At 36.9% G+C, this 18,473-nt stretch overlaps 1 protein-coding gene across 37 annotated transcripts in view; it reads right to left on the reverse strand.

Annotated features, from left to right (window-relative positions):
• Positions 1 to 18,473, reverse strand: part of KCNMA1 (potassium calcium-activated channel subfamily M alpha 1) — a 485,636-nt gene that overhangs the window by 248,002 nt on the left and 219,161 nt on the right. For all 37 annotated transcript variants that reach the window (XM_062613051.1, XM_062613059.1, XM_062613013.1 and 34 more), the window contains one exon: positions 12,712 to 12,773. In XM_062613051.1, the coding sequence (XP_062469035.1) occupies positions 12,712 to 12,773 (62 nt within the window). The remainder of the gene's footprint in view (positions 1 to 12,711; positions 12,774 to 18,473) is intronic.

Raw genomic sequence — 18,473 nt, forward strand, 5'->3', positions numbered from 1 at the left:
AGGGTCTGGAGAATAAGTGAGAATAAGTCTGATGAGGAAAGGCTGAGAGAACTGGGGTTGTTTAGTTTGGAGAAGAGAAGGCTCAGAGGGGATCTTAGCTCTGTACAACTGCCTGAAAGGAGGTTATAGTGAGGTGTGGGTCAGTCTTTTCTCCTAAGTAACAAGTGACAGGGCAACAGGAAACGGCCTCAAGCTGTGCCAGGAGAGGTTGGATATTAGGAAAAAATTCTTCACAGAGAGGGCAATCAGGTATTGGAACAGGCTGCCTGGAAAGTGGTGGAATCACTGTCCCTGGAAGTGTTCAGAAACGGTGTGGATGAGGCCCTTAGTGACATGGTTTAGTGGTGGTCTTGGCAGACCTGAGGTAATGTGTGGACTTGATGATCTCAAAGGTCTTTTCCAACCTAGCTGACTCTATGTTTCTATGAAAACCAAAAAAACAAACAATTTAAGAAATCCTTAACCTAAAATATCACAATGCATTTTAAGCATGAAATGAAAAATGTTAAAAATCCCGTAATTTTCTAATAGATAAGCAATCACCAGTAGTGGTCAGGAGGAACTTAGTTTTATTTCTTCTTTGTAAAATTTAATAGTCTGAAAGAAAAAAAGCTCTATCCCAGATCAAACCAGGATGAAAATAAAATCCATTTCAACTGATGTTTCCACCAGTTAGGGTTCACAGTTCAATGAATTTCCCTGGTTGCAAAATAATTTTAATAAAGCAAGCCAAGATAACTCTGAAGTTATTTTCGCCCTCCCCCTCCTTTTTTCTGGTCTTTTTCTTAATTTTACACAAAAGGTTTGCAACATTTCAAATCTGTAGTAAAAATGTAATAGTGTAAAAGTTTTATAGGGGTTTAGTGACTGATAATCTGATACTCAGAATAGAAATTTTTTTTTAACTCTGATACAAGTTTATGGATCTTAATTATTTTTCACTTGAACTTTATGATAACAACATAATGCATGCCACTGAAAAATCTCAAATAAAAGGTGAGAAAAAGTGAGGTATCAAAAGAGCTTTAAAAGAAAGTTTTTTAAGCACTAGTGTGGTTCAGAAAGATTATAGGCAGCAAAGAATGGATTTTCTTTAAATAATAGTATACCAACTACCATACTGCCTTCTATTTTTCAAACTCTAAGTCACCTAAGAGTGTTTCCACTAATATGATTGTGAATAGCAGAACTACTTATCTGAGTTCAGTTCCATTATGTAGACTTTTAGTCAGAATCAATACTGTTTAATAATATAAAAACATCAAAACATACTTCATATACTCAATATAATTTTATTCTTATAATTCCATTTTATCAGGGCAATCCATAAAACCTGAGCCATCTTTGTTGAAAAATCTTCGTTTTTTTCAGGAGACATGAAATATAATTAATGGATATTTAAATAATTATACATGGATAGAAAAATTATTTGGTTTGAGAAAACATTAAATTAAAAATGTTAAGGAAAACAATAGATATGGCTAATGCAGTATGTTTTAGGACTATTAGCATCAGACGGTCTAATTGCCTAATGAATCTTACAGATATCACATTGTCTCTAGCAAACTTCTGCAATTTTCTAAATTCTAAGAATTATTTTATGGATGTTGTAAAGAAATCAGCTTGCATAGAATCCACTATTTGTAATACTTATTCTAGTACAGATCCCGTGAAAAAATCAAGTCTGCAGTCGATACGGATTTATGTGCCATCAGATAGTTCCACAGCAGTGGCAGGCCCTCATTTTTGAGGCCAAATAATTCCCATTAGCACCAGATGAATAAACATGCCATGAGCTATCAGTTTTGCTAAAGAACAGAGACTGCCCCACACCCTCTAATTGCTCGAGGTCTGATACAAGTAATAAAAACTTTATGAGCGCTAAAGTGAGCAAGGTCTACTACGATGACACAAATTGCCATTTTTAATATTAGACATTTGTACTTTATCATCTGTATCTTATTGAGGTTTGTATAGGGTATCCTATCACATGCACCTTATGCTGAATACAAGCAATCGTTTCATCACTGTTCTCTTGAAGCACTCTTCCTGTCTGTATTTCAAGTGCCTCACAAATAAAAGGATAACAATTTTGTAATGGTCCATTACAGCTTTCTTTCTGTACACACTAATCAGGTCTTACAACTCCCTTTGTGAAGCTGGTGTTCTGTCAGGTCTGAGTGGTTTAAAAAAGGCGGGGGGGTGGAAGGGGGAAGGGTGGTAAGAAAGGTGGGATAATGATGTTCATTAAATTGTACCACCTATCTAAAAAAAAACTCAAAATGCCAATAAAGCAGGGGAAGGATGGGGAGCACGCAGGTATTCATGTTCACTTAAATGGGATTTCCTTTTTCTTTTTTTTCTAGTGTTGTTGGATTCCAGCTCTGGTATTTAATGAAGAGAGAGCTTTTTCTTTTTTTTTTCTTTTTAATCTAGTTGCTTTATTAACATGGCATAGTTGGCCCTGCAACTCTGTCAGAAACAACATATGCGTCAAAAGGGGAAAGAGTGTCCTTGCTGCAAGGAATTCTAATTTAAGCAGAAATGACTCATCAACTACTGGGGTGTCCCAAAAGCTACAATTTGTCAAGCTGTCAGGAGAAAAGGGAGGAAAAAAAGGAAAAGACCTCACATCTTTATTTGTAACTACAGCATAAGAGGCAGAGGGTAAGACGCTGATTGTACCTTAAACGCCACTCTGAAAGGCCATCTTCTATGCAAACAATGTTTTGATAATGGCTATATGGTATTTGGTATCTTAAAAATCTCCTCGGAGCTATCGCCTCTTTTACTAGATAGATTGTGAATTTGTCCAGTGGTAAGCAAGAATTCTGTTAATTCAGTGTGCACAAATGATCTGTCTAAATGGAAAGAAAATATTTGCAGATCCATTGTCAGATGCTTTGTGATAGAACAAAAACTGCAGAAATTAATTTGAAAAGAGGAAAACGGTGAAAACTAAAGAAAGGTTCTAACCTGTATATCAATTATATACTGGTGTGGTTTTTAAAAGAATTTAGAAGTAATTGAAGAATACAATCTCACAGCAATGCTGGAAACACATCAACCAACACAGTATAAGTTTGTAAAAACAGTGAAGTGAACTGAGCAAGCCATAAATGTGACCTATACAGTTTCATTACACAATTTCATTACACAAACTGACCTCCAAATTAATGCATACAGTAGGTGGTGAAAATAAACACAGGACAGATTTCCTGAGAAATCTCTCTTGAGAAATCTCACTTGTTTCCAGTGAGAGCTACTGGAATTTAAGCCACAATTAAATGCTAGTACAAATTTTTTAATCCATATTCCTTAAATTGAGATCCAAGTCACTATCAAAAGAATGTGTATGTAAGTATAATAGTGTCAATGAAAATTTATTTTTAGGTATACATATGTATAAATATATATTTTCTATATTATTATATAATGGTGTCAAAATTTTATTCTTGCTGTATAGACAGTAATAATTAGTAGATTGTAACGTAAACCACCATGTAACAATTTACTCTTCAGATGCAGCGTGACAAGTAGTACACAAGTATCGAATACATTTCCAAAATAATTTTATAAGACTAGCAAACCACAGGAATGTGAAACTGAGAAGATCTATTGTAATAATTTTTTCATCTCCTGGAGACACCATAAAATTGTTCCATGAAGTGCATTTTTAAGTCTACTTTCAAGTGACCAAGGGAGGAACATCTTATGTTACTACTTATGGAAGGAAAAAACTAGCAGTAGCCTCAGTCCCTGCCTTCAATCAGAAAAGAAATGAATAGACATGGATAGAAATTAAAAAGGACATTGATTCTGGGGTTTTGAGATAATAGAGATCCTTTCACCACTCTATCTGGCTTCACAGACTTATGAATTCACGCAGAAACATAAATTGAGTATGGTATAAAAACTAATGCAAGATTTATGCAAGCAGGGCAGCACAGGATAAACTACAGAATTTAAAACATATTTTAGAAGCATATATTTTCTAGATATGCCTAATTATGCCTGACATCTGCTCCGTACCTTCAGGTGAAAGACTTTTACTCTTGTACAAATCAAACTTTGAGATCCTGCCCTAACAAAAACTAATGGAATTTAGAGCAGACAGGGACAATCTTCCCAAAACAGAGCAAGAAAGCAATAAAGACTGTCAGGTACCAACTACAAGGCAGCTGTCAACTTGCAATCCTTTTTGAACCCATGGCTTTTGATTTCTCAGTACACAAAAGCAGAAATAATTCGCTGGGAAAAAAAAAATGCAGTTTGGCACATAGGAGTGTTGTATGTCAGCTAGTGGTACCCAAATGCACTCAATCAACAGGCACTTGTTTTGAGAAAAACTGCCAGGTGAGGCAACAATCTGCTACAGTCTCTGTCAAGCAACTGTCTTACACCACCACTTGAGGGGTCAGGTATCCCACATAAAGCATAACAGCACCCAAAACCAAACCAGCAGAGACAAAAGAATTTGATTCAAAAGCACGTTATAACAGACGTGCAAAGCTATGCTTTTAAACCCATTTCTTACAAACAGCCCCAGAACCACCGATATAAACTTTCTTGCCATGAATACCACTTGTCATGAGATGACAGAACTGACTTAGGACACAGTAAGGGAAAAATGAATTGTGTTCATTTTGCTCATACTTGTTAGATTTGTTACTCATTTTCAGAATTCTAAAAATGCTAACATCTAACATCAAATCCTCAGAAGCACTCCTGTGTGCCTACCTGTGGCCTCTTGATTAGTTAAAAAAAAAAAAAATATTAAAAAACCTCAACCAACCAAAACACAAACTAACAAACAAACAAACAAACAAAAAAAACACAAAAAACCCTCACTGATCAGCTACACTGAAAGACCAAAGTCTAATCTGAGTAATTGTGACCTTGAACTGCAGAGCAGCATTTTCTAAAATGAGTCTCCCTTGGGCCAGAAAGGGTCACAGATCTTTCTTGTGCTTGGATCCACTTCGGTCTTTCAAAAATCTCTGAGTTTATCATCATAAATAATGGTGCTATGTCTCCCCTACGTCTCCGCTCCCTACATAACAAGGTGCTAAACAAATCCTTTTCTAACAACCACTCTTCATTACTTTATCTGTTACAAGGAAGTTTTCATCATTCCTGTTTTTCTTCAGACCCTCTCATTACTTTGTCTACATATTTCTGACAAAACAATGTAGAAAAAGCAGTGTGCTTTGAGGCCTTACCAAGGCTTATATTATTCTACTGGTGTTAGCTGAGAAATTTCACCCCTGTGAAACTTTTATTTTCCTTTCCACAAAAAATATGAAGCCAGGTTTTAGCGAAAAATCTGGCTCCTTTGAAAAACCTTGTTATATAAATATAGCTAATGGGCTATTCAAATTAGAAAACACTATTCACAGCTGAATTTCCTCCATATATCCTTTAAACAGAGAAACTAGAGAGCAGTATGTTACATGTCAGTAATTCATGTTTGTGTCCATATCAGAAGCAAATTTCTGACTATTCAGTAGACATGGGGAAGGGAAAACTAATGGAAAAAAAAACAACAGGAAATTTAGCCATCTAGCCCCTAAAAAAAAATAATAACTAAATCTCAGATTCTTGAAAAACAATACTGTTATTTGTCCATCTAATATTCGAATAGATACTGAAAAATTAAACCATGCAAGAACTGCCTCATGAAAAATGAGGACTCAGCTTCTTGAAGATCAAACTCTTAAGCCTGGTATGTTCAGTATAAACACTATTAATTCAAGTGACAGATATTTACATAAAGGCCTATCTGGCAATATTTTAATAAAAATAAAGTCATTAAACATCACCGTGTGTAAAAAGTTTTGTTATTTAAAATTACTGACTTATTATTGGAAAAGCAAAATTACACAAGCTTGACCTTCAGTCATTCCTTAGCATGAAAGTGGCTGCATCTGGAAAGCAGCTTTGCAGAAAAGGACCTGAGGGGCTTGATATACAAGTTCACTATAAGCCTTTGTAGTAATGAAGGTCAGCAGCATCCCAGGCTGCATAAGGAAATGTGTCTCCAGCATGAAGTCATAGTCACACAGGATTGAGACCAGTGAAGGGCCACAAGGATGATCCAAGGTACTGGAACACTGTCATATGGGGGAGGCTGAGAAAGATGGGAATGTTTTGCCTGGAAAACAGAAGGCTCAGGATCTTATCAAGATGTATACATACCTGATGAAGCCTCCTGAAGCCTCCTTTAAGAGTAAAGAAAGCAGCCAGACTCCTCTCAGTGATAACCAATGACAGGACAAGAAGAAATTACATCAGCTGAAACACATGGAATTCCAACTAAACATAATTAACCCCCCCACACACATTTTACTGGGAGGATGATCAAACACCTTTGACCAGGAGAGGAGCGCTGCTGGATCTCATCCTCACTAAAAAGGAGGATCTGGTTGAAGCAGTAAGGGTTGAGGGCTGCCTTGGTTGCAGCGACCACGAGATGGTGAAGTTCAGGATCTTGTGTGGTAGGACAAGTAGAACACCAAGTAGAATTGCAACCCTGGACTTTAGCAGGGCAAACTTTGGCCTCTTCAAGCAATTGCTAGGGGAAATCCCATGGGCAAGGCTGCTTGAAGGTAAAGGGGCCCAAGATAGTTGGTTGATATTCAAGGACTGCTTTTTCCGTGCTCAAGATCGGAGCATCCCAACACGTAGGAAGTCAAGGAAGAGGGCCAAGAGACCTGCGTGGCTAAATAGGGAATTGCTGGGTATGCTCAAGTGGAAGAGGAGAGTTTACAGGTCATGGAAGGAGGGGCTGGCCACTTGGGAGGAATATAAGGCTGCTGCTAGAGGATGTAGGAAGGCAGCTAGGAGGACTAAGGCCTCCTTAGAATTAAACCTGGCAAGAAGGGTCAAGGACAGCAAAAAGAGCTTTTTCAAATATATGGCAGACAAAACTAACACCAGAGGCAATGTAGGCCCACTGATGAACGGGATGGGTGCCCTGGTGACAGAAGATGCAGAGATGGCAGAGTTACTGAATGCCTTCTTTGTCTCTGTCTACTCTGCTGCAGGCAGTCCTGAAGAGCTCTGTACCCCTGAGACCTTAGATGAAGTCAGGTCGACGGAGCGGTTTGCCTTAGTCGATGAGGAATGGGTTAGAGATCAGTTGAGCAATCTGGACATCCATAAATCCATGGGTCCAGATGGGATGCACCCGCCGGTGCTGAGGGAACTGGCGGAAGTCATTGCTAGACCACTCTCCATCATCTTTACCAAGTTGTGGGAGACGGGAGAGGTGCCTGAGGACTGGAGGAAAGCGAATGTCACTCCGGTCTTCAAAAAGGGCAAGAAGGAGGACCCGGGTAACTATAGACCGGTCAGCCTCACCTCCATCCCTGGGAAAGTGATGGAACACCTTGTCCTTGGTGCCATCTTAAGGCACATCAAGGCTAAGAGGGTTATGAGGGGCAGTCAACATGGTTTCACCAGGGGGAAATCATGTTTGACCAATCTCTTAGCCTTTTATGAGGAAATAACGCGGTGGATGGATGATGGCAGAGCAGTAGATGTGGTCTACCTTGACTTCAGCAAAGCATTTGACACAGTCTCCCACAGCATCCTCACGGCTAAATTGAGGAAGTGTGGACTGGATGATCAGGTAGTGAGGTGGACTGCGAACTGGCTGAAGGAGAGAAGCCAGAGAGTTGTAGTCTATGGGGCGGAGTCTAGTTGGAGGCCTGTAACTAGTGGAGTGCCTCAAGGATCAGTACTGGGACCGGTATTATTTAATATATTCATCAATGATTTAGATGAGGGAATTGAGTGTACTATCAGCAAGTTTGCTGATGACACTAAGCTGGGAGGAGTGGCTGACACGCCAGAACGCTGTGCTGCCATCCAGCGAGACCTGGACAGGCTGGAGAGTTGGGCAGGGAATAACTGGATGAAATATAACAAGGGAAAGTGTAGAGTCCTGCATCTGGGCAGGAACAACCCCAGGTTCCAGTATAGGTTGGGGAACGACCTGTTAGAGAGCAGTGTAGGGGAGAGGGACCTGGGGGTCCTAGTGGACGACAGGATGACCATGAGCCAACACTGTGCCCTTGTGGCTAAGAAGGCCAATGGCATCCTGGGGTGTATTAGAAGGGGGGTGGTTAGTAGGTCGAGAGAGGTCCTCCTTCCCCTCTACTCTGCCCTGGTGAGACCCCATCTGGAATATTGTGTCCAGTTCTGGGCCCCTCAGTTCAAGAAGGACAGGGACCTGCTGGAGAGAGTCCAGCGCAGGGCAACGAAGATGATTAAGGGAGTGGAGCATCTCCCTTATGAGGAAAGACTGAGGGAGCTGGGTCTCTATAGTTTGGAGGAGACTGAGGGGTGACCTTATTAGTGTCTATAAATATATAAAGGGGGAGTGTCACGAGGATGGAGCCAGGCTCTACTCAGTGGCAAACAATGATAGGACAAGGGGTAATGGGTACAAACTGGAACACAAGAGGTTCCACTTAAACTTGAGAAGAAACTTCTTTTCGGTGAGGGTGACGGAACACTGGAACAGGCTGCCCAGGGAGGTTGTGGAGTCTTCTTCCCTGGAGACATTCAAAACCCGCCTGGACACATTCCTGTGTGTAACACAAGAACAGGTTGCCCAGAAAGACTGTGGACTGTTCTTCATGATATTCAAAACTCTACTGAACAGAATCCTGGCAACCTTGTCTAGGTAACCCTGCTAGCAGCAGGAGGACTGGACTAAAAAATATCTCTTGAGGTCCCTTCCAATCTCAGTAATTCAGAGATTCTGCACCAAGCCTGCTGAAATAAAGTTACATGTTGAAATGTAAGCTGAGTAGTACAATACTGAGAAAAAACACAAACAGAAGATAATGGCTTGTTTCCAGAACTGCATGTAGAAACCAGATGTGATTTATGCCACAAATTAATTCATTAATTTTTCATCTTTGAGATGTTTCCCAGAAATTTTGACCTTACTGAAATCTTTTACAAGGTCTAACACTTAAGAAAATTCATCCCATTACAATTTCTCACTTCATTAAGGTTATGTATCATGCTTGATAAGAATTTCTGCATAATACCAAGAAGCAAAAAACAGTAAGCAAAAATTTCCCCAGAGCTTGAGTTGCCAGTTATTATAGAAGAAAACTTTTTTTTTTTTTGCTATTTTATCTGAAACTCATTCATAGTATTTCTCATGCAATTAATTTGCAACAATTAATTGTGACCATTAAGCAAACACAATTTCCTGGCATTGATTAATAGAAACTTCACTGCATTGTTTTGTCTGAAGAAAACAGGGTATTTCTATATTGCCTACTTAGTGATTATGTACAACTAATGAAAACAATTATAATCCAATGTTGTTTCATCAATATCATAAATACAGAAGAATTATCTTTATTTATGATTATAATCTAGCTGAAGAATACTAGAAAGTTTTATTAAGGAGTTTTACAATCTTCCTCAATGACTTAGTAAATTGGAAGAGTTATTCAGGTAGTGTTTTACAAATTTTATCTGCGTATAATTTGCGAATTTGAGCTCTGAGCATGTTAGATCAAAAATGGAATCACTGCGTTAAGAGATGGATAGCACATAAAACATGCATATAATTTATACAAGTATGCCCCACTATATCCAACTTTTTTAATAATTCAAGATAGGTAACACTTAAAAGATAGCTTGCTGTACCTTAAGGGACAGATGTCTACCAAAACACATAGAAAACATGCAATTATACCTAATCTTTTTGTCCTAGACAGCTAAGTGCATACTAATACATGGAGGATAATAATCTAATTCCCTCACCCACTCCCTTGCAGCTTGTTTCTTTCACAATCCTGTTGTTGCTGGATTTCAGTGATAATTAACTCCATCTATACCTAACAAAGGCCCTCTACCTTACTGCTATTCAATTGCCTGTAGAGGCCATACATTATACTGCATACCCACCTGGCTTCAACTGCAGCATGCTATGAAAGCAATGAATCTTAGCTATGGACATTTTCCTATGAAACTTTGCAGAGCAATGAAGAAAATTAAAGTTCATTGCCACAAAACAGACATCCTTCTGCAAATTGCTCTTCAATTAAACCAACAATTGTGTGCACTCAGTTATCTATTACAAACACAGTGAAGATAAATTTAACCCTTACTTATGACTGAAAACCTTATTTAACGCTCTATCAGTTTAAAGGGTGGTGACAGAGTCTTATAAACCACACATTTTGTCATTTGCTGAGAATCAGGAGCAGGAACAACTTAGGTTATATTTCTGTTATAATAGTAAACCCCAAGTGATTTGAAAAAACTACTCGAGACATTTGTTCACATATTTAAGCTGAATTTTCTTTATATTGGAGAATGGCACCTATCACTCTGTTTGACTACTGAGCAGTTAAAACCAAGATTTGTTTTTTGGAATTAACTCTATTTTTCCCTCTTTTTATTTAGGAGAGGTGGAGAGAACAAATCCAACTAGATTTACTTCAGCCTGGGACAAGGTTTATCAGCTCACACAAATGGACGGAAAATTAAAATGAACAAAAATTAAAAATAAAATCAAAACTGACAAGCAGTCTGGCTCTGTAGAGTGCCATGGTGGGTTTGAATACTCTGTGTGAGACTGCCTGTATTATTTCTTTAGAATTCTCATTATGGAGGGAATGATACTTTTTTAATCTACTTGCCAAGATAGAGACTATTGTAATTTCAGCAATGGTAAATATCATCTAACAACATATCCTTGAACCAGATCCCAGAATTTAAAGTCAGCTTCTTTATCTCTATTCATGCATCATAAAAAGAAGTATATACATTAACTCAAATGTGTACTTAAAGTATGAAGGAATGCTCCTGTGGCCGCTTAGTGTGGGGCAATGAGTGTAGTAATACAAAGAAGAGTTTTATAAACATAATACTTTTGCATGAGTAAATTTCACTATAAGTAGGAAGGGTTGACAGAAAGCTTAGGGCTATTTAAGTCCTACTTATTTAACTCCTCAGATATGAAGACTGAAATGCTACTTACAATCTGTACACACTTAAAATACTGGTAAATGCAATACTTAGAGCATAGGAGCCTGAATTGCAAAATGATACAGTATAGCTCTAAAACTGTTTACTGGAGCAGAAACTCCAATTGGTTTAAAACTGCACAACATATAAAATAAAAATAGATTCACAATACTTGAAAAAAAAAACAAACAACAAAAAAAACCCAAAACACCAAACCCTACACCAAAAAAAAACCCTACAACCTGAAGCTTACAATAAAATTTGCTAAAATATTGGGGGAGGGGGGTAGAGAGGAGGATCAAACCACTGAACTATCTCTAAGAACTGTATTTCTGATCATCTTAGACAGATTTCAATTTTTTTATACATCAGGCTAATAGGATTCAATCAAAATTCAGATGTAGCAGCATTGAATTGTTTGATTTACAACTGAAATTTCAATTGCTTTTTCCCTTAAAGGCTGTGAAACAGAAAGACTCGTCAAAATGTTCTGCAGATTAGTTCAGGTGATGTGGAAAAGCTGGATGATTTGTAATGAAAATATGACACTGGTATCTAAAAATACTTGATTTTTGGTGTTTACACAGACTTACTGAAGTACTCAGTTAAACATCCTATCTCAGACATATCTGTAAAAGGGCTAACATAGCCTAAACATATGAGAAATATGTGAACTCTCTTGGGCAGTGACAGTCTGGATCTGCAATAAGATTCAAATAAATAATCCTCACCAGTCTTGTAGTATTTCTATAGATCATTTTGCTGCACTAAATCAAATACCTTTCACAAGATAAAGCAGCAGCAGTATCAAACAAGCAGTAAAGCCAAATATTCCAAGAGAACTTGCTAATGACACTTTCTCCCCTTGTGCTGTCACACAGCAAATTCCTCAGAGCATTTGTTTCCAATCCTCCCAAAATAACTGGATTCAACAGAACAATATTCTATTGAATCCCTTTTCTTAGAGTCTTCTGTGTCAGGCTACCCATTTGCCTTTACACTCTCCAGCTTGATATGAAAACAAGTGTGAAGTATGAACGATAACAAAGAGAAGATACTCATAGTTACACCAGTTTGTATCAAACCATCACATATCTCAAAAGGTGAGGAAGAAAGTTTCTATTGCCTGGCCAAAACTATTATACTGTATGATAAAGTTGGTGCAAATCTAAAAAAATAAAAAGTAAAAATATTAGTGAGATTGCTTTGCAGATGTTTACTGACTTACCTTATCTTGGGAGAAATCTATCAAACCCAGAAGTTGGAAATCTGAACAGATATGTGATACAATGCTCATAGTGTCTGATTATATTCAGAGCTTTTCAGAAGTGTTCTTGTCAGTGTCTTAGGACACTTTTTTCTCTGGCAAATATTCTTCCTCTGTATTACTTATCCTAGTCTTGAATTTTAAAGATTCCACATAGGCACAATGAACATAAACCCAATCATTTTGTAACAGTAGCTATATTTTCAACAAACAAAAGTAGTGTTTCTCTCTATTCATTCTACAGATCCAATGACTATGTTCAATACATTTTATAGATTTTTCCCATTCTCGAGTTATTTGGTAGACCATGCACTGTTATAAAATTCTTTGCACTCAGGTGATAACACCAAGCATTGATTTGATGTAGATGAATGGAGCAATTTAAGGATGTATAATTGCTGCAGGAAAGGAGGGAAAGGAAAATGTACTAGAATACTCACTTTGATGAATCTATGAAGTATATTACAAGAGCACCAATACTAAGAGCGAAGACTAAGACAACCTACAAAAGAAAAAAGAGAGTCATTATTTAATAGTATTAAAGTGAAACATTTATTCTTTTACACTATAAAAAAAAAGAGAAAATATATAATAGACTTTTTTTTTTTAATTTCAGCTGTCATTTTCCTTAGAAAGCTACTCCTACTTGAATTTCAAATGCTATATGTTATCATAAAATGCTGTCTTGCATTGAAAAAGAGACACAAACAAGTTTAATCTTAAACCAGGGAAACACAGTATACAATTAGATCCTAGATCCTGACCTCTTCTAAACTATATTATTTCATTTCAAACAGCAAGCAGTCTTACTACATGGCATTCAAATCAAACCACAGCTTTATCAGACCTATCCTTCAGGACTGCAGTAAATTCCTCCTCATTGGTACATAAACCAAGAGATGATGGATTAGACTGGATTACCATTTACATACATGACTGTGAAATCCACAAGTGTAAGGCTCTATAAAAATTACATATTTACTCTGCAATCCTGTCCACTGAGACTATAGTTAACTTTCAAACAGGTTAAAACAATGGCTTGATGCAGCATGTCCTGATACAATGAATACATGCCTTGGGCACCTTGTAGTCCCAGCATTTCCACCCACCAAATCCAGTTTTCAAACCAAATAATTTTGTTAGGGCTGGCATCCAACCCTCATTAGCAAGACAGAACTTGCTTTTCTGGCTAGTGCAGCAGAAGCTGGACTAATGACATCTCCATCTGTCTCTAATTTCTTTTTTCTGAACATAAAGCCAAAACAATCATCTCTTCTACTTGCTCCCAAAGATTTTCCAACACAGTGGGAAGATTTAGTTTCACAACCTATCCAAAGGAGGTCTACATCTACACAGGACAGCATAACTGAAATTTCTGCAATCAGTTTTTGGTTTGAGGAATCATGAAGTACACAACAGTTTCTGTATCCATTGTAACTTAGATTTCTGATATCCTTACTCGAGATTTCTCTCTCTTGAATACTGCCATCCACTGGGTAATTTGTAATCCGAAAACATGAACCCAATAAGCTATTTTTGTGTCTTAGAATACAATTGTGCTGGAAGAAATCAGAAGAGATCCCTGTCTGCTGCATTGAGGATGGGTAACAGATGGAAAACTGTCTCCTGCAACTCATCTGATCTGCTGGTCCACAGAATCAAAACAAAATGTCCCTTAGTCTTTTGGAAGGCACATCTCAAGTAGCTGCTTATAAGTAATGACCCTTAAAATAAACCCAGAGAACTGATCACTTAAGATTGGGTTAACCAGAGTACTAAGGGGACATGCAGCTCCTCAAACTGCCAGTTAAAACATAAAATTAGATGTTAACGAAACAACGGCATGTGTGAAATAAACTTGTGGTGACATTCCAGTTCTGAAATGAGCAGATTTATTAATCTGTATGAACACCATAACTAATGCATACTACCACCACTATTGCTACTTTTCTTGACACTCTCAACTGTTCAAACAACAGATAAGCAACAAAAATAAAATAAAATAAAATAAAATAAAATTATTCTCCATTCAATACAGGCTTTAGAGGTTTTTCTGAAGCTGCTGTATTATGAAGGAGCCTGACAGTTATAGTGCAAGGGAATGTTCAATGTGTTAATTTTAAGTAGACTTCCTGAAACAATAATATAGAAGTTTCTCTACTCTCAGCTATCACTCAATGCTGTAATGGCAGTATCTGAAGCAAAGTATAATTATATAACCAAATTCTGGAGCTCTGCACGGCCAAAATCAAACATGCACAGGTTTTCCAATAAAAGAAACTAATTTATTTTTTAACATTATTTTTAATGTAATCACTAGAACTTGTTAAAAAAATTGTATTCGACTGAAAGTTTTAATTAATTTTTCATTCCTTTTAAATCTTGCTGACCATAAGTTTTTGCTTTGTGAAATGTCTGAGAAAGAGTATTTTGCCTGAGTACAAGCATCCATTGTCTTATCTGATCTACTATCATTCAAATAATGACAGTCAGACTGTCAGGACTGAAGCATGAAATTCTTCAAATAACAGTTTTACTACCAAAAGTCTAAAATAATGTTAACATCTAGAGGTTGAATCTTCTTTCACTAAACTACAGTATTGATCAGATGTGTACAGGTAGTGCAAGGTGAAAGCTATTAAATCCATATCAACCATTAGGAGACTCACCATCTCATAACAAACTCATGTGGTGAACTAGAACTTGTGAATTATCATCTGGTATTATACTCAAATTGTGATCAGCAGTCATCCCAAGGCCTGTTTTTCTCTGAATTAAGTTACTGGAAATTAAATTGATTGTGCACAGCTCGTCCCATTCACTGCAGTATTCCAAGCCACAAACAACCACAGTTTGAAACTGAATCAAACCCATTCCGCTGCCTAGCTCTAAATGTATTATCAATACATTTCAGTTGTAGTCTTCATATATATTAAAAAAAATAAAATAAAATAAAAAGTTAGACAAGGTGTTGTGGGCTCTGGGAATACAGAGCTTATATTTTTGGTGAAAATTCTGATTTGACCCAAACCAATTTAAAATATGGCTATTCAATCTTGCACAGTTTAAAGTCAAATATTAATGGTCCTTTTTTTACCCTACATTTTGTGGGTACTGAACTGAAGAATGCTGAAATGACCATTTAATGCTGAAAATGAAATTGGAGAAACTAAACTTGTCATCTGTTTGGGACTCTATGACACTCTCACTCTTTCAAATTTTGTGAAGTACACAAGTAAATCTAGACTTTATTTTCTATTTCACGTGACAAGGCTAATGTTACAGCACCTAGGAGTCTCCTAGAACAAAACCAGCATGACTGTAAATCAGCTTTGCATTTTAATTATATCCAATCCCTTAATCATCACTGTGCTTGTGCTGCCTAAATAATGTTCCATAGACTTTGGATAAGATCTTCCAAGACACTTAAGGAATTATAATGTTCTATGACAATTCATATAACTATCACTAAAATGCAAATATCTAAATTTTGCAAGAAGCTCCAGATTCCCATGCTACACCAAAGAGTGAGACAAGTATGCAAAACTATACCACATAATATACACTATAATAAATATATGATTTTAAATCAAGGCTTTATTTCCTCTTCTATTGCCCCAAAACACAAATCTAACATCACAAGTCATAACATCTCCAAAAATCACAGAAAGGGTACCAGAAGAGAATAGAATCCTAAACTCAATTTTTATCCTGCTTGCAGAGAAACCTATTTTTCCTTTTCTAAGAGACTGAAGTATTAAGCTGAACCTCAATACATCAAGAGTGTGGAAAAAGCAAGGCCTGAACCAATCAGGTTAGAGTAAAATTTTAAAAATGAAAACTAACACCCTTCCATGTGATATAAACACATTTGATAGAGTCTCAGATTGAAGTTATTTGCTGTATTACCATCTAAAAAAGCTGAATACATCCTGGTTATTCAGATCCAAGGGAACAATCAATTATTCTAGATTGAGATTAAAGTCCTTGCTAAATTGTCATGGGAGTTAACATCTATTTTGTGGAATTGACTGTGCTTGAAGAGATATGGACAAAGTCACAGCAACTAGAATCTAAGAGTTGAAAAAAAATGTATGGTTGTGAATTGTTGCCTTTTTTGTTAATCATGCCATGGAGAGAAGCTTGCTTGCTCTGTTTATAATTCCAGCGCATTTGGCACAACATTGCAATTGCTACACATCTATTATCATTTCTCTTCTTCTGGAAGGAAAGAATCTTTTAATTCATAATAACTTACTGTTTGTTTAAGATTGAGAAATATGAAGTCATGTGCTAACAGCTACACTGACTAAGCACTTAGTATCAAGTTTAAAATAAACACCAATCTAATTAAAGGGCAGAGGGGGGAAAGCATAAAATAGTTGCTGCATATTCTTAAATATTTCCAAAAATACCAAAACCCCCACAAAACAAACAAACAAAAACAACAAAAAAAACATACCCAGCCACATATTTCAACAAAAGTGTACAATGCTTTTTTGAGGTAGGAGTCAGAGAAATTGCATATAAAATCTACTTAAAGAAAACTGTAAAAAAGTTTTGCTCTCCACTGTTGGCAGGATGCTCCAGATGAGCTTTGACTGCTCTGTTGCAGTCAAACTGCAGTCAAACTTTATGCATCCATATTAAGGACAGAAAAAAAAGGAGGGCGAAAGGAAGAATCAAAAAGAATAAAAACTTCAGGGAAAGTACAGCCATTGAGAAAATACTCTCAAAAATAAGCCACCCTAACCGAAAGCGGATGAGACCACCTCCCGGGATCGAGCCTATGTAGTCAAACGCTGCCCGTGACAGACCAAGAGGTGGCGCTATTTCCCCTAGCACAGCACGGAGGTGCTGTCCGGCCGGGGCTTAGAATGCCCGGTGAGGGATAAGGCCGCTCCCGTCACAGAGGTGAGCTACAGTTAATACGCCCTTAACGAGTAATGCGAGGACTCTAGAGCAGAAACTTCAGTCTCTGGTTATTCTGTAACGTCTGAACGAAGGAGAACTCGCTTTAGTTTCAAAGGCAAATTCTTGAAAAACTGAACTATCTAAACATCATTAATACAAAGTAGCACAGATCTCAAGAGGTAAAGCTAGAAATAAAAAATTAATAAGTGTCTATTGTTATTTTTTCTCTTAACATTAATTATTAAAATAAAAAGTACACAATGAAAAGAAAAACCTTCCAGGAATTCCATAACCCCTAACACTTCACAGCACCAGGGAATCCTTACTCTGTTATCTGATGACAATCTGTTGTTATGTACCACTCTTCAGAAATGTGTGACTGAAACTCTAATTATTCTCAGTTTAAATTTTTCAGCCCTAGGGCTACTGTACTTAGACTGTATTAAGTTGTTCATTATTAACATTTGCAGAATTTAATTTTAATTTCTACATCCATGCAGCAAATTTTGTTAATGACCTACTCAGGTTTTTCGTGTGATGCTTTAAAATAAAGCTCTATTAACTTTTATATTTCAGATTACTTAAAACGAATACAAATTATTTTTTATGACATAAAGCTGCATCCTCCCGGATCCACTTACTTCACAACACTAAAGTCTGCATTTGCATAAAGAACATTAAAATTTTCACTAAAGTTTGCACTAGTTTGCATTAGTAAGATGTCAAAAGCCTGAGGTTTCGATAGAATCTGAATGAAAATTTATATAGTTTAAATATTTAAACAAACAAAAAAAAACCCCAAACAAAAATAAAACTGAAAAAAAACCACAACCTTCCTTAAACCCTAAAAATATATACCAATTGCATTTCTTTTATAGACAGACAGAATTTAGTTTTCTGAACATCTTAGGAATGAAAACCTGCGTTTCTGAGAACACAAGAGCTGCAAGTTACATTTCAGAAGTGGGAATTTCTTAATCCTTGCTGGGCAATCTCTGTTAATTTGCAGACTCTAGGATATGCACCAGCATCTGTGCACTTACTTAGACTTAACAAAAGTAAGACTTGCTCAAGTCTAGACCATAGAAGAGCCAAAATGGCTTACTTAAATTGATGCCTCACTAGCTGATACCCTATATGCAAACAACAAAATTCCAGCATTCCATATAGGCAAAGACATAAGTGGTATGAAATTATGCACTATAGCTGATATAAACAGCTAAGCAATTAATATCTCTTAGGTTACTATAAATACAAATATTTACTATAATGCAATATAGATTCTTGC

This window comes from Pezoporus occidentalis, unplaced genomic scaffold (assembly GCF_034315485.1).
Source record: "Pezoporus occidentalis ecotype Australia unplaced genomic scaffold, CSIRO_AGI_Poc_V1 ctg101, whole genome shotgun sequence".
In the NCBI taxonomy this organism is placed as follows: domain Eukaryota; kingdom Metazoa; phylum Chordata; class Aves; order Psittaciformes; family Psittacidae; genus Pezoporus; species Pezoporus occidentalis.